The sequence below is a fragment of the Malurus melanocephalus genome, unplaced genomic scaffold (genome assembly GCF_030028575.1).
Source record: "Malurus melanocephalus ecotype Western Australia unplaced genomic scaffold, MMel_1.1 scaffold_32, whole genome shotgun sequence".
Classification (NCBI taxonomy): Eukaryota; Metazoa; Chordata; class Aves; order Passeriformes; family Maluridae; genus Malurus; species Malurus melanocephalus.
In genome coordinates, this window is record NW_026623264.1 from 1,179,812 (window position 1) to 1,195,653 (window position 15,842).

Here is a 15,842-nt window from a genome sequence, read left to right on the forward strand (position 1 = left end):
CCTAGGCTTTGATTTCAAGGCCATTATTAAACCTGTCAGGTTTGATTTTTAGCAGAGACATCTTCAAAAGGCATCGGGTGTTTCTGCCAATGGGCATCAGACACAAAGCTACAGAACTTGCTTTTTTCCCTCATTCTGTCATCTAAACCTCTATCAATCACACTCCTAGAACTAAAAATAATCTTTCAGCATGGCTGCAAACATGTCGATATTTCTGTGCAGTACTCAAATCTTAAACATCCTCATCATTGTTTTTCCCCAATAACCTAGTATTTAACTAAGAGTAAATTGAAACCTGCCTTGCTGGACCGGTTTGCTAGTCTACTGATAACTTTTTATTCCTTTCATGATCTTTGACAGTATTTTTTCTCTGGTCAGTATTCATTTTTCTTTCACTCATTTGCTGGACCACTGCTTRATTCGTGATAAGGGAAAAGAAAATTCTGCAAGTAATTAATAAATATTTCAGTAAGGAAAACTTCTAAACCACWGTAAACCCAATTTCTATAAAAACTCAAATAATTCTGACTTCACCTCATTTTCAACATTTAATATAGTTTATTTTATCCCTGTTCCTGCACATGCAGCCCAAGGCAATGCAATGAATACAATCAGGGGAATAAATCATTCCTGTTTACAGTACTGTCCTTTTGCAGTCCATCAGAAAAGTCCCTTGTATGAGTGAAGAAGATATTAGCTAGAAGAATTCCCTTTTGCTAGGGGTCCCAGTCTGGACAGCACTACCCAAGGCTGCAGCTCTGGAGAAGGCTGGCTCCACACCGAGCTCTCAGGGGCAGATTCCACTCTTGTGCAGTACAAAGCAGAGCCAAGATTTGAGACACAATTTCAGGTTTGTTTATCAAAATGGAAATTAGCAAAGTGACACACAACTACTTCCAATATATCCTGCATGGAGCTAATCACTAATCTCTAGAACAGTACTTTGCCAYGCATTTCGTTATCTACTCATGCACCATTTAAACAACCTCATTCAACTCTCGGGACATGACTTAAGCACCAGGGTGGTGGCTGGACCACTGAACAGCCACTAAGATCCCATCAGCAGTGGAGGAGTTCAGAATCAGTCTGATGTGAATATTACTTATTTTAATTTGATTTAGAGCAGCTCCTYGAGGCTCCAGTTAGCACTGCTCACCACTGCATGGAGCTATGCCAGTCTTTTCTATTTTGAGCTCTTCAGGATGGCCTAAGAAAGGACAAGAGGGGAGTGACTTGCTCAAGGTCAGTGGCACTGCAAGATCTCCAGCCCATGGTCTGCTGAACCCTCTGACATTTACAGTGCCCWCATACAGACCACTGTCCCCTCCTCTGCTGATCCCTGTCAACCAAGCTTCAGGTGGCACAAAATCTCCAATCCAGATCCTTGGTAAAGCACTTCAGTGCACTTATTTTGCAGCCACGAGCCCCTCAGGAGTTTCTTTTATCTTTGCTGATGCCCTGACAATCATTATTATCCTGTCTCTCTTCCTCACAGGGACTGACTAAGGCATACGACAGCTGGTAGATGTGAAAAGGTAGATGGGAATATTATACATTTAAGAAAGGGCTGTACATAGGGACAAAACAAAAAAATCCCCAAAGGCTACATAATACATGTAATTAATTAGATTAATTATTTAATTCAGATTAGATCCGTCTGTTTTAGGTAACATATATATTTGCTTTCTTCACACTGCTCTTTTATTCAATTGCACAGTAACTTTCATTATAGTGCTAAGTGAAAGGGACTGCAGATACGATTTCCATGGTACAAAACCCTGAGGGTATTTAGGTAATAMATGAAAACAGTGGTTTTGTCAGCTCAGATTCATGTGGTATCTGCACATATGGAATTGAACCGTGGTTTCTTCATTATAAATCTCCTCTAGCTCATGTTATCTACACTACCTCTATTTTTCCCAACAAACTACATCCAATTTTTTTCCTYCTGTGACCTACTTACTGTTCTATTTAATACTTTTGATACCTGACTCAGAAGCATTCTTCAATTCACACTTTCTACTTGAAACACAAGTAAGAAAAGACTGAATTCCGAGCCCCTGCAACTTGAAACATGTGAAAAAGGGAAGTCGTATCTGTATTTTTATCTGATCTCAGCTCTACCATGGGCCAAAATTTAACTCAGGTCACTGAAGTTTGAGGTTACTTGCAGATAGAACTGTTTTGGTTTATTTCTTTAGCCTATGCTGTCAGAAAAGAAAGACTCTCATTGTGACTTTTTGATACCTTTTCATTCTCCTAGAGAATTAATTGGGAAATTAGGACAAGTTACAACAAAGCAAAAACAATTTTGCCAGGCTTTCCAGGTAAGAGGACACAATACTGGAAGAACAAAACAGTTAACTTTCCTTAACAAAGCTGCGTGGACATAAGAGATTTGATGGTACTGACCTCTGTCATGGCAGACTATGACATCATTGATATTTATTAGTACAGAAAAGAAGATATGACCTACTAAATCATCAGTCTCCTGGCTACTGCCTAAATGGAGTTTCTGCCCACAGTGCTATAAAAAGAYGAAGTTCTGAAATGCAATGGGAAGTATAAAATGTTCACTGCATATCGGAAGAAGCAATGCTAAATGACTTAGGCACATATGATCCTTTTTTCCTTCCCATTATAAACAAAATTACCTCAGCTGAGGAGCTTGAGGCATGATCTTAYTCCATAAAGCCCACTTAAACTTGAAAAATAATTAAATGATAGTGCATTCCTGCTGCAGGCYTTCTTTGCTAGGGTAAATGACACCRAATGGGAAAGCTATTATCAGCTTATAGCAAAATACTTTTTACTGCTTATCTCAACTCACTTGCTATCTTTCTGGCATGTTTCTTTTCACTGTTCCATGTGGTRAAGTTTCTCCTCTAGTCAAAATTTAAAGTTTTGTATAGTAAAAGCTCCAATTTGGTAGCTCCATTAAYATATTAATACAGAATTTTATGGAATGTATGGTATACATTTAGGCAGATATATACCAAAGAAACACATGCAAAAATGACACATACAGAAGTTTTTATTTCTGTAAAAAAAGTCATAGGAAACATTCTCCCAAGCAAATATTTTTCTCTGTTTGTGCTCTGCATGTAGGGTCTACGTGGCCTGGAAGGTGAAATTATGCACCAGATCAGAGAACCAGCATCAGCAAACTCACCCAGATGCAGGTTATCTGTATACCTGTATCTTTACCTGTACCTTCACACCTAAGGGTGAAGCAGTCCCTCTGCTGTGACATTGCCTGCAACGATTAGGAAGGAGTGCAGCAAAGACTGGACTCCCCTTTCCCAACTCCCTATGTCAGTGGGAAAATCTTGACAGGAGTAAACCTGAACTACTTCCACTAATCAAAGGYCAGTAGGTCAGAAGGCAAATAAAACCCACAACTAGTTGTATGGATTGAGGAGAAAAAAAGTTATGCATTGGGACTCACAAATATGGAGAACAAAGAGTTTCAGAGGAGGAAGGAACATGCTTTTCTTGCTTCTCTACCACATTTTCTACTACTTTGCCAACAAAAGGAGAACATGGCTTGATATATCTAATATGTACCTTGTTTGCTCTTTGCTACCTTTGTACCTTGATTAAGAAGCTTATTTGTAAGCTAATAAAATCACCCCAAGAAAGTTATGGTGTCCTCTTTTTCTTTACTTCTGTAGAAATTAACAGTAATTTTAGGTACCCAGAGAGAACCAGCAAATCAATAGGTAGGTGTGCAAACATAACTTAGAATTTCACTGGGTTTAGTCTAAAATCAGCTGGTTTTGCCAAGCCTTGTGTACTCTGCATAAAAAGCAATGATAAATGTGTCATTAAAAAATCTGSCAATCATTATAGTCTGGACTGAAATCCAATTAAAAAGTAACACTAACGTCTATTTCAACAAACACTTAAAAGTTTTGAGTTCAAATTATGTCTGATGGTACAACAGCTACCTCATATTCTCTCCCAGTCCCACTGCATTCATCAGGCTACCATGAAATGGCACGAGCAGCATCTGCATCATAGACTCCAAGGAGAACACAACAGCACTGACAACACAAGGATATCAACATTCACTCTTGCCCTATACTATTCCATTTTATGATACTGTTAGGGCTGTATTGTCAATTTAAATTGTATTTGCTTCACAATTAACAATTTGTAGCAATACTGCCCTTCTTCCCCAGGCAACTTGTCATTGATTATTACTTACTATTAGATTTTACATTAATGGTTATTCCTCGAAAAAACTAAAGATCTCTATTACCTGCCAATCTTTTGATCTCTTTTTGTTTCAAAATTAGCACAGGTTTTGTCTTAGCCTTCAGAAAACAGCTTGCAGTACAAAACAGACAGGAAAGGAATATGAAACAAATAATCTTTATGAATTTACCCAAATGCATAAATGCAATTGAACTCACATACCAGAATTCCTTCTACTTGTTTCACTAATATTGTAGAAGAGCACTTCATTCCATGAAGTTCAGCTTATAAAGCAATGTGACAATTACTAACGCTAAGGTTTACAAATACATGTGGTAATAGGGGTCCTATAACCAGAGGAAATACCTGCTTGTTATAGGTACACAACCACATCAACAATTCATWTTGTCATTTTAGAGGATGACCATCTATTAAAATCTCAATAGCAAAAAAAACAGCAAATATAGGATGTCAAAACTGCGTCAGTTAYACTCACACAATCCTAGATGATTCCGCAAGCAAAATTTAAAGCATTTAAAAATTTAAAAAGAACTTTACCTTTAACATTCTCTCCAAATCCCATAGAGGCAGAAACTGAACTGTCTGTTTCTGTTTTGCTACTGCTTTTCTCTTTCATCACGTCATCATCACTTGAAATACCATCAGAGTGCATCTTCTTTTTCTTTTTTTTATGTCGAGGAGGGAGCTTTTTTGGAAAGGTAAACATGGGAAATATCACMAGGAGCATTGCAATGGCACAAAGGAGAAATCCACTCCACCTAATGACAGGAAAACAGGAATGGAAATAGAAGCAAACACATTACATGAAATAAATCACGAAAATCAAATGACTATTAGAGGCTGCACTGGCTGGAAAGACACATTTGCRAAGTATGAAAAACTGACACTAAGAGTAAATAATTGGAGTGGAGGAAAGCCTTCACTGCACTAAATTCCTTAATCAGAAGATGTTTCTGTTGGCTTATTTACTGAAAGGTATTTATCCAGAACCCATCAAATTTTATTACAGAGTGTCAGCTTTAAGTTCCCACAAATTTTCAGCTTTGGTACTTGTTCAATACCAAGTGATGAGAAGTAGATACTCCCTTTCACTTAGCCTTTCATGGATAATTCTCAGTAAAGTAATACATTATTTCTCTACACAACACACAAAAAAAAGCATTCCATGGCATAAGAAGAYAGAATGTCCTGATAGATACACCAGAGCTAAATTTGTTCTGCATTCCAGTGCCTACCTCTCACTGCCCTGACTGTTCAATTCTCTCCCTTCACAACTGAGGAGTTCCCAAAGCCTGATTGTAACCAACTGATGTGCTACAATTCATGGCAGGGTTTATGCCCAAAACTCTGCTCTGTGACCACAATCTGAAACAGCCTGCAGAAACAATTTCCTCTTCTCTCCCTCTGTCTTTYAAATATGGGAAATAAAAACAACCCTGAAACTATCCCTTGGTTSTTAGGGAATGATCTGGGACATATCCACAGAAGGGACAATGTGTGGGATACAGAAAAGAGCTCTTCAGCCCCAGGAATACAGTTATCCTTCCCATGGCCAAAAAGCTTATGAACTTCACCGCAGCACCACGGATGGGCAAAAGGGCCATACTAGAAAGTTCTAGAAAGAGTTAACTAGAGTCAGCAGCCAGAATACTGATAGCAGAGGGTCAGGTAACATAATTTCTCCTCTAACAGTGAAAGACTAAGGGAAGATTTAACCTCTCATAGCAGGTTCCACAAAGAAAGACAACCTCAGAATCAAGACAACCTCAGAATCCACACACAGAGTTCTTACATACTGAAAGTGCAGTTTTCACTACAGATTCATTGTACCAGGTTTATATGGCAAGGCTTTGGTAGCACAGTGGGGACYGCAGGGGTGCTTCTGTGAGAAGCTGCCTCTCATGCTGGACATAGACAGCTCCAGCCAGTTTTAAAACAGATCCACAACCACCCAATGCTGAGCCCATCAGAATGCTTGTGGCACCTCTGTGCCCCCGTATTAAGGAAAGGGGAAAAAACATTGCACAGCAACTGTGTGAAGAGAGCGAGAAAATATGAAAGAAACAGCCCTACAGACCTAAGGTGAGAGCAGAAGAGGAGAAGGGGCTCCAGGTGCAGAGATTCACCTGCAGGCCCAGGACAAGACCATGRTATTCACCTCCAGCCTGTGGAGATTCCACACTGGAGCAGGCTCCAGCAGGAACTGTGGCCTGTGGAGAAAAGCCCCCATAGGAGCATGTTTCAGACAGGACATGACACCCATGGGGGATGCTGCAAACTGGAGCATTCTGYTCCTGAAGGATTGCACYCAYGGAAAGGACCCGYGCTGAAGCAGTTAACAAAAGATTTTCTGAAGCACAGAAAGAGCACTTGGAGGAAGGAGCAACAAAATGTTATGAACTGATCACAGCCCCCTTTCCGCAGCACCCTACATCACTCTAGCAGAGGATGTAGAAGAGTCAGGAGTGAAGCTGAACTTTGGGAGAAGGAAGGAATGGGCAAGAAGTGCTTGTAGATTGCTTTTTAATTCTTTCTGTCCTATTCTGTTAYTAATTGGTGATAAATTAATTTCCCTAAGTCAAGTCTGCTTGGCCCAAAATAGTAATTAGTGAAGATTTTTCCTGTCCTCATCTYGATCTATCGCCTTTCATTGTATTTTCTCCCTGTTCTGCTGAGGACAGGGAACGAGACAGCACTTGGTGGGCACCTGGCAGCCAGCCAAAGCCAACCTACTACATGAATCTACACTAGCGTTTGGAGATTCCTATGAAGTCAATCATGTTACTATAAAAACCAACCACAACAATGAAAGCTTTTTCATTTTCAATCCAATTTCCAGAATCACAGTGCATTGACCCTGGCTGGCTGCCAGGTGCCCACCAATGTCACCATTCCCCATCCTCAGCAGGACAGGGGAGGGAAAATGTAATGAAAGGCTCCCACTAGCTGCAGGGGAACCTCTGCTCTGGCACCTGGAGTACCCAAAACTCCTCCTCCTCCTCCTCCTCCTCCTTCACTGACCTCAGGGTCTGCAGAGCTATTTCTATCACATATTCTCATTCCATACTCTTCCAACTGCTGCTGGTGTTGCATATGTCTTTATTTTTTCCCTTTCTTAAATATGTTGTTTCAAATATGTCACCAGCACTTGATGGTCTCAATGYTGGCCAGACTCCTCTTGAAGTGGCTGGCATTGGCTCTCCCAGGCCCAGGGGAAGCTTCCAGCAKCTTCTCAAAGAAGCCACCTCTGTAGCCTCCCCACTACCWAAACCTTGCCATGCAAAGCCAACACAAGAACAATTTTTGTACAACCTTTACACTACTAATCATATATTTGTTCAAAYTTTAAACATTTTAAATTCTGAGTAGACAGAATTGCATAAGAAACAAAAAGCATTTGGCCTCATATTTGTAATGCAAAGATATTGCAAACTGTATTTTTTAATGAAGACAAATCTGTATGCAATGCTTTGTATGGTAAAGGATTACACACAGGCAAACAAATAAACARCCATGTGTAACACTATTTTTATTAGAAGCTTACAGGAAGCTTTTGCAAGGCAAATATAAGTGACTGAAAGTTTTGACTAATTTTGATATTATGTAAACAGAAAATCCTCTGTTCATTCATTTTAGCTGATAACATACATGGATTAGAAAGCAGACTTTTAGGAGGATTAGTCAGCACTGTCAGACGGAATAAATCGGTAGTCTCTATAAAAATGTAGCAACATCCCTTCCAGGATCTCAAAGGCAGAAGCTGCAAAGGCACTGATCAAAGAAACAATCTGTGGCAATAATATGCAGAAATCTGCAACCACCCACTCAGGAGGAAACAGCAAAGGAGACAGGGCCTGTAATGTAGCACAAGATGAAATCAAATCCAAAGGGACCATTATGATAGCATACCAAACGCTGAAGATGTCACAAATGCAGCACTGGATGCAATTATCTCACCATCTACACTTACAACTTCCTGGAGAAATATCAAASAATTGGAAAACAGACAAAAGATAGTATCAAAAATAATAAGGACACCTACAATGGGAAATCGAGAGGTCAGAACAGGAGCTATATTAATTAAAAAGCCCTTGATTTTCTGTCTYCTAAAGTCAAAGAAAATACGCAGAAGAATACCTCAAAGGCATCCGCACAAACCGTAGGACCGCAAATAAAGCAATTAAAGCTAAGGAAGGACCAGACAATGCCGAAGGAATTCCTTTAAACTTCTTGTGTGGAATGTTGATGAAAGACTATATAGGAAGATCCAATATTAAACAAATTCTAAACAAGGAAAACATTCAGAAAAGCGTCAGCAAAAGATAATTTGATTCGAAGCACCTGACAGACTGCCAAGGGCTACTCCACAACTAATGAGGTCCCTATATAGCACATTAATAGTTCTCAAAGACAGGAACACGATGAATGATTTCTAACAGACATCCCTACAGTTACCAYATTTGAATATAAAACAGTTTCAGACATCTGATGGGCTGGCATAGACAGCTGGCTTGTAATTTAGCCCAGAGCACCTACAGAAAGCCCAGGTATGCAAAACCCAGGAGCAGAAATCCAAGTCCCATGAAACTCAAGGAATAATCAGATCAGAAATAACCCTGAAAAATAACCACTTTACCATGTTGCACAAGAGATAAACCAAACTGCATGTCCTGTAATATACCACTTAGAAAGGAACAGTTTAAGGAAAAAATAGGCTATATGCTTTTATTTTAGCCATATATCATAGTTGCTGTACTYGCTAYTTTRTCTGTAAGCACTGCCTCCTTWAACAATGGAAAATTTTCACAGGGTYCTGCRATAAGTTACATTAGGAACCTTACAGCTRTAATAGAGAAAAGATAAGAATCAAAGACACTAATTCACTTCAAAGGAAACAAGACTCCGAAATTTCATATATGACTTCCCATTAACTTGTCTCAATTGAACCATTCTTTTATAGTGTGTCAGCTGAAGTAAGTGTTGGAMTACTCTTACATTGCAAATTGTTAGATTGCATAAATAAAAATAAACTTGACTATGCAGCACTTTCCTGCAAGGAGAAAATGTCACAGTCCCAAAAAATACATTTCAGTGGAATTCAAGTCTACACTTCCAGAATTCTCTGCAACCAGGCAGTCAGTGAGTAKCAAGGGACAAAGGTTTAACCCTCACACCATGGGAGTCTTCATTTTAATGGGTAGACATAGCTTTAGAAAGAGAAAAGAGAATGAGACAAAGAAGCTCTGAACACCACTAAACTTTCATGAGGGGGCACAACAGATTGTGCACCAAATTACCAAAGATCTGATAGCAGGGGATACTCCTTAGAAATTTAAAAGAGAAAGAACTGACATAGTCAAAAATGAAAGAGAAATAAAAAGACATGGAATATGCCTTCAGGGAAAGCCAGATCCTACAGATTTAATCAACGTGATAGAAAAAGAAAACTTTGAATGACTTTTACTAACTTTGCTACTTTGGYTATTTTRCTGGAGCTGCTACAGTTAAAWCTCAGTTATATCAGWGRTTGTGTTATAGATGAAGTCAAAAGTATATCCCACATTCATATAGCCCCATTGATTTCAATTAACAAATATATTTATGGGCCTGTTTACAATTTCTGTCAAAAAGTACCGATCAGATGCTGATTATTGGCTCTGTCATGTCCTTAAAAGCATATGAAGTTAAAGAGTTTTATGAAGAATATATAATGTTTTGCTTTGATTTCAAATCATTTATTCTAGAACAGTCCAAGTTTTGACATTGCTGCACACTCACAGAACAGATCTTTTCAGTGAGGTAGGTCAGTAGATAAAGCAGACCACAGAGTTGTTAACCTCAAGGAAGCACTCAGCACTCAGCTTTGCCTTCCTCTCGCTAAAAATTGAGCAAAACAGTCTGTGCAGCAACGCTCTCGGACTAAGACAAATAAAACTAGACTAAATCTTTAAAGATTTAAGACTCAAAAGACAGAATTTTTCTTATCAAACTGTCAGGAAAGATCACTGCAGAATAAACAGAAACAGATACAGACTGACTGCAATGGCGCAGTGACAAACACTAACCCAGGGCATGAGAACTGACACTGCACCTTACACCTACAAAGTTGAGGTCTCTTCCTGGTATAATGAACTTCAGGTTTTTTCTGGGCTTGCATGAAAACTTCAAGGCGGGTTTATGAATTATCTGAGAAAAGGGAGTTAAAACCGCCTCAAGACCTGCCTCCTCAAAGAGGCATTTCTAAGGAGGCCACATCWCAAAGGCTGCCTGAAGACATCAGATAACAATTACAGCTGCTACATCTCAGTGCTGCTGGAAGCCTGCTCCATGCTAGAGAATACTGTTTTACATCATCTGCTGCCTAAACACAAGCCATCACCCTGAGAAATAAAGACTGGAAAGAGCATGTTCTGACCCCATCCTRTCTCCTTTACCTGGCCTAGGATCAGTAAAGCCTGTTGTTTCTCATCTGGGCAGCCAAGTTCAACGTTTCATGTTGCCTCCTCTGAAAACTAAAGAGATTAATCCATCTTTCAGTAAGARATGGTTGTTTCTGGGCAGCAGAGATCCTCCATGGCTTGCTGCAACACCAATATCCTGCTTTGTCATCTCTGTGCTKAGCGCTGTTAGTCAGTGYCARCTGTGGTCAGGGACATTCCTGAAAMAGCCAAAYGTARGGGATTTTCCATTCACTGTTCTTGTGCTCCCTTGTGGCAAAATTTCCTCTCTGTCAGAGGCTAGTGTGTAATAATCAACAGAAACATCATCTTCCTTGGCCTCCTACAATCCTAAACAAATCCTCAAGGGATAAAATCTTCCAACCTGTCTGAATTCCCTACTGGCAACTGAGAGAAGAGTTTTGGAAAATGCTTGATCCTTACCAGTTCCCAATGAATCGGGGATCACTCTGGTCWATATAAACAGCTGTCCTAGGATCAACATAGAAACCAATGAGGAGTCCTCCCAGTAAGTATCCAGCTGCAGGTCCAAGTGCTCCCATTACGTACATGATGGCTGTGGAAATAAAAGGACAGAGTCGTACATCAATAAAAATGTTTCATTGTTCATTTACACATAAAATCACAAAGTAAATGATGCTTCTTAAAGCAAGAAGTTTTGCACCCTAAAATTTAAAGGGACCTTTTTAGCAATGAGGGCAGCAACCTCTGCCTAAGACACATATAAGTAAGAAAATTACTGCTTCCTGAACATTTTAGTCAAATTATGCAAATATATAATACTATCTTGGTATTCTGGATAATACTATCTTGGTATTCTGGATAGAAAGCATACTTGACTTGCATAAATTTCTTCCTATTTGGCAACATTTCCTTTAAATCAAATCAAAATTATTAAACATAAAAATTTAAAAAAAAATGTCTAACTAATGGCAAAGAATGAAAATTGTAATCAAAGAGCAAAAYATAACATTCTAATTTAGATATCACCAATCTAATGTGTACAAAAGAATGGTCCATGTTAAGAAACCAAATATTCCTATTTTAGAGATTGACAGAACATGGGTTCACCAAAGGAAAATCCTATTTAACTAACTTGATATCCTTCTATGGTAAGGTCACCCACCCASTGGATGAAGGAAAGGTGATGGATGYGCTTTTTCCMGATTTTAGTAATGCTTTTGATACTGTCCTTCACAGCATCCTTCAGGACAACTTGTTCACAGCTGTGGGATGAGTGTTCAGCTGCAGGGTGTGCTGGGTGAAGGACTGGCTGAAGGGTTGTAGTGAATGAGGCTACATCGGGCTGACAACTAGGCAGCAGTGGTGCTCCCCAGGGCTCAGTTCTAGGGCCAGTTCTGTTCAATTCATCTACCAACAACCTGCAGGCAGGAGATGAATCCACCATGAGCACATTTGCTGATGATCCCAAACTGGGAGGTGCTGCTGACTCTTTGAAAGGACAAGAGGCCTTGCAGAGGGATCCACACAGACTGGAGCACTGGAGGGTGTTTAATGGCATAAAGTTTAACAAGTCAAAACACCAGATTCTGCAGCTGGGATGGACTAATGTCAGGCACAGGCATAAACTGGGAGAGGAGTGGCTGGAGAGCCTCTTTGCAGAAAGGGATCTGGGGGTGCTGGCTGGCAGCAGGCACAGCAGAGTCAGCAGGATGTCCTGGAAGCTGCAGGGCAAACCCCATCCTGGGGGACATCAAATATGGCATCACCAGCTGCTCAAGAAAGGGGATTTTCCACTGTGTTCAGCATTGGTGCAGCCTCACCTGGAGCACTGTGTGCAGCTCTGGGCACCACAATTTGAGAAGGATGTGAAGGTCCTTGAATGTGTCCCGATAAAGGCAATAAAGCTGGTGAAAGGCCTGGAAGGAATGTCCTGTGAGGAGCAGGTAAAGACTTGGGGCTTCTCTAGCTTGGAGAAAAAGAGGCTGAGGGACAATCTCATTACTCTACAGCTTCTCTTCTCTCTGGTATCCAGTGACAGAACACCCGGCAATGGGTCAAAGCTGCACCAGGGGATGTTTACACCGGATATTAGGAAGCATTTCCTTTTGGGGAGAGAGGTCAAACGCTCCTGAAGGTTTCCTAGGGAGGTGGCTGACACCTCAGACTTGTCAGTGTTTAAGAGGCGTTTGGACAATGCCCTTAATAAGAAGTTTCAACTTCTGATCAGCCCCAAAGCAGTCAGGCAGTTGCACAAGATGATCATTGTAGGACCCTTCCAACTGAAATGCTCTACTCTATTCCATTCCATTCCATTCCATTCCATTCCATTCCATTCCATTCCATTCCATTCCATTCCATTCCATGCCATTCCATGCCATTCCATGCCATTCCATTCCATGCCATTCCATTCCCCTACAATATTTCTTTCCTTCCTTAATATATCCATTCCTTCCACAATGCTTCTGCCCTGCTTCCCATGCTGTCTGGCTGTTAAGTATGAAAGCCCAAGGGGTGGCAGGGATGGTCTCTGCTGTCCACTCACCTATCTTGTCCCACTGAAACCCAGGCCCCAGCAGCACAGCAACACTTGCTCAGCTGCTGCAGATCTCCCGTAGCACATGAAAGAATGGATTATGTAATTCTGTGAAATTCTCTCTCTAGGTCCAGTGGTTACTGGACCAGACCCTGTCCACAACAGGAGTATGGAGACTCCATTCTTTTCTGCCCCATCCCCAATCAGACATGCTGAATCCTAGACYGCAGCAGCTGAAGAAGCATAACTGAGTTGCTACAGTTTGAGTTTCCACATTACCTGTTATAGTAAATTACATCTCATGGATAAAATAAACAACAAAAAAAATCACTAAATCTGCCTGTTAAACCAAAATAACTTGCACATTTCCACCTTATGTTTCGAAATAAGAGAATGGAGAAAAAGAGCATTCTCAGCAGTAAAAAGAGATAGAAAAGCCACAGAAACTACCATAAAACATAAAACTGCCTATTAAAAAATGCTTCCAGATCAGATCAGTTTTATCACTGTTAAGTAACTTTTTTGTAGACACATTGTTTTTATGAAACTGCAATTTTTAATAGATTTTGCTGAAGTCCTTTTCACATAATGGTTTTCAGAACTGTGTTCACTATTTAAATTTATTCCAGCCATGTTCTCCACTGAATTGATTGTAAACAATTCTCTGTATGCCTAAAATGCTCCATCAGACATTGAAACTCTGCTCCTTAGCAGCAAGTGGTTAGATAAATCCCACAGTAACTGTTATTTGCAAAATTCACATTATGAGGAGAAAAAAAACCAAACAAAAACTATCTCCACACTCTCACAACTAGTAACAAATTTTGTTCTACAAATGTTTGCTTGGAAAATTGATTCAGACAACTACAGCAAACTCAGATCTCTAAAATCTTTAGAGAGGAAACACAAAGGGAGTAAAAGACTGACCTAATCTATTCACTTCAGTATTCAGAAAAAATACTTATACTGCATTAATTCAGCTTTAGTTCCACCACTGAAAGCAGCAAAATGCAGCAACTGCTTAGGTTTCAAATCACTACCCAAATAGTGTATTTTGTACACCTGAATACTTCAGAGGGTTTTCCTTGTAAGCAGAAACACTGCACAATAAAGATAAAAATAATAGTGTACACTGTTCGCCTTTAGACAAAGAAATGCTGTCGAACAATTTCAGGAGTATTTTAAAATTGCTATATGCTGTTCAAGCTTCAAGATGTATTTGTTTTTAATATAACTTACAGGCAAAATGTCACTAAGTCTTCCAGAAAACACAGTGCCTCCATATTCCTGGTCAATGGYAGGAGGAAAAACGAGCAGGTAAGTTCTTAAAATTGCCATTTTCAGATATCTAATAATGGTCACTATCAGAAACTGGACACCAAGTGCAAGAAACTAATTTAGACTTAAAATGGAACTAAATATAGAGCATGGCAAGCATAACATTTTGGTATTTCAAAATTAGGTACGTGAAAGAATCTGCCCCAACCTTTCAAACTTTGCTGAGGAAGTGAAGGGCAAACCAGCTCCATAAGCCACCCTTATGGCAGGCTACTCAGGGGTCCTGGACCCTTAAAATTCTGGTCACAGCCCTCACAGCTATTTTCTATTTTATTTCCCAATTCTCTGGGAACACTGATCTGTCTAGGAAAGCACACTGCAGGTCACCCACTCCTATCTGACTTCACAGAACCACAGAAYATTCTGAGTTKGAAGGCACTCAYATTCCTAAGTGAATGGCCCATGCAGGGATCAAATCCACGACCTTGGCATTGACAGAATCATGGTCTAACCAASTGAGCTGATCTTCGGGTGACTTAGAGCCATCTGAGAACTACTCATGACATTCAACACAACCAGCTCACACTGGACCTGGAGAAAATTTTTCCCCAGAAGTCTGCTGTCGCTTGCTGCTGCTGTGATATAGAATCTTAAGTCTTCAAAGGAAAGCACAGGTTGGTTTACTAAAATTACACTGCCTTTAAACAAGACAATTTCAAAGAGCCCATTGCAGAGCAGTCTTTTTGACTACAGTAAGATGGGCTGAATCCTCTACRGGTCTGAAAATCTCTGTGTTCATACCAAATGCATGAAAAAACTTCGTTGCCAAATAATTACTTTTTAATTCTACCCACACCACCGAATTTAACAAGACATACTGTGAATGCCCTTTTCCTCTTCTAATCGCATGAAAAGACACCTTCAGCAGGCTCTGTATATGGGAATATACAGCATATGTCCCTGCAGCACCYTCAAATGCATATGTTAACCCTCTGACTGTGCCTTTTTACATTAGCCACGCTAGTACCAATAAAAGTCATGTCACATATTGTGCCTGGGTGTACAGAARCTACACATTTGTGAGATACAACAGCCTGGCTTCTGGGTTCTAAAAAACCCACTTTGTTTAAAAAGTAAAAACAAAGTCATATATTGCTCAGTCCCTGTCACCTCCTCTGTGTGCACACATATGTCACCACACAGAGTTTATCACTGAAGGAGGAGGAACATTTCTGAAAGACCCCATTGTCCAAATCTTGGCAGTACATCATCATAGCACAACTGTTCATTTCATACATGTGTAAGACAAGCAGAATTTGACCTTTATTCTCTTTTCAGTGGAAGTTTAGAATTTGCAAAATCCTGCAAAAGCAACAGGGTGCATTCTG

General features: G+C 40.0%; 1 protein-coding gene across 1 annotated transcript in view; it reads right to left on the minus strand.

The window, feature by feature from the left end:
- Window positions 1-15,842, minus strand: part of SLCO5A1 (solute carrier organic anion transporter family member 5A1) — a 74,184-nt gene that overhangs the window by 31,463 nt on the left and 26,879 nt on the right. Inside the window, exons 2-3 of the mRNA XM_057363918.1 lie at window positions 11,103-11,235; window positions 4,759-4,979 (exon numbers count right to left, since the gene is read on the minus strand). Coding sequence (XP_057219901.1) covers window positions 4,759-4,979; window positions 11,103-11,235 — 354 coding nt within the window. The remainder of the gene's footprint in view (window positions 1-4,758; window positions 4,980-11,102; window positions 11,236-15,842) is intronic.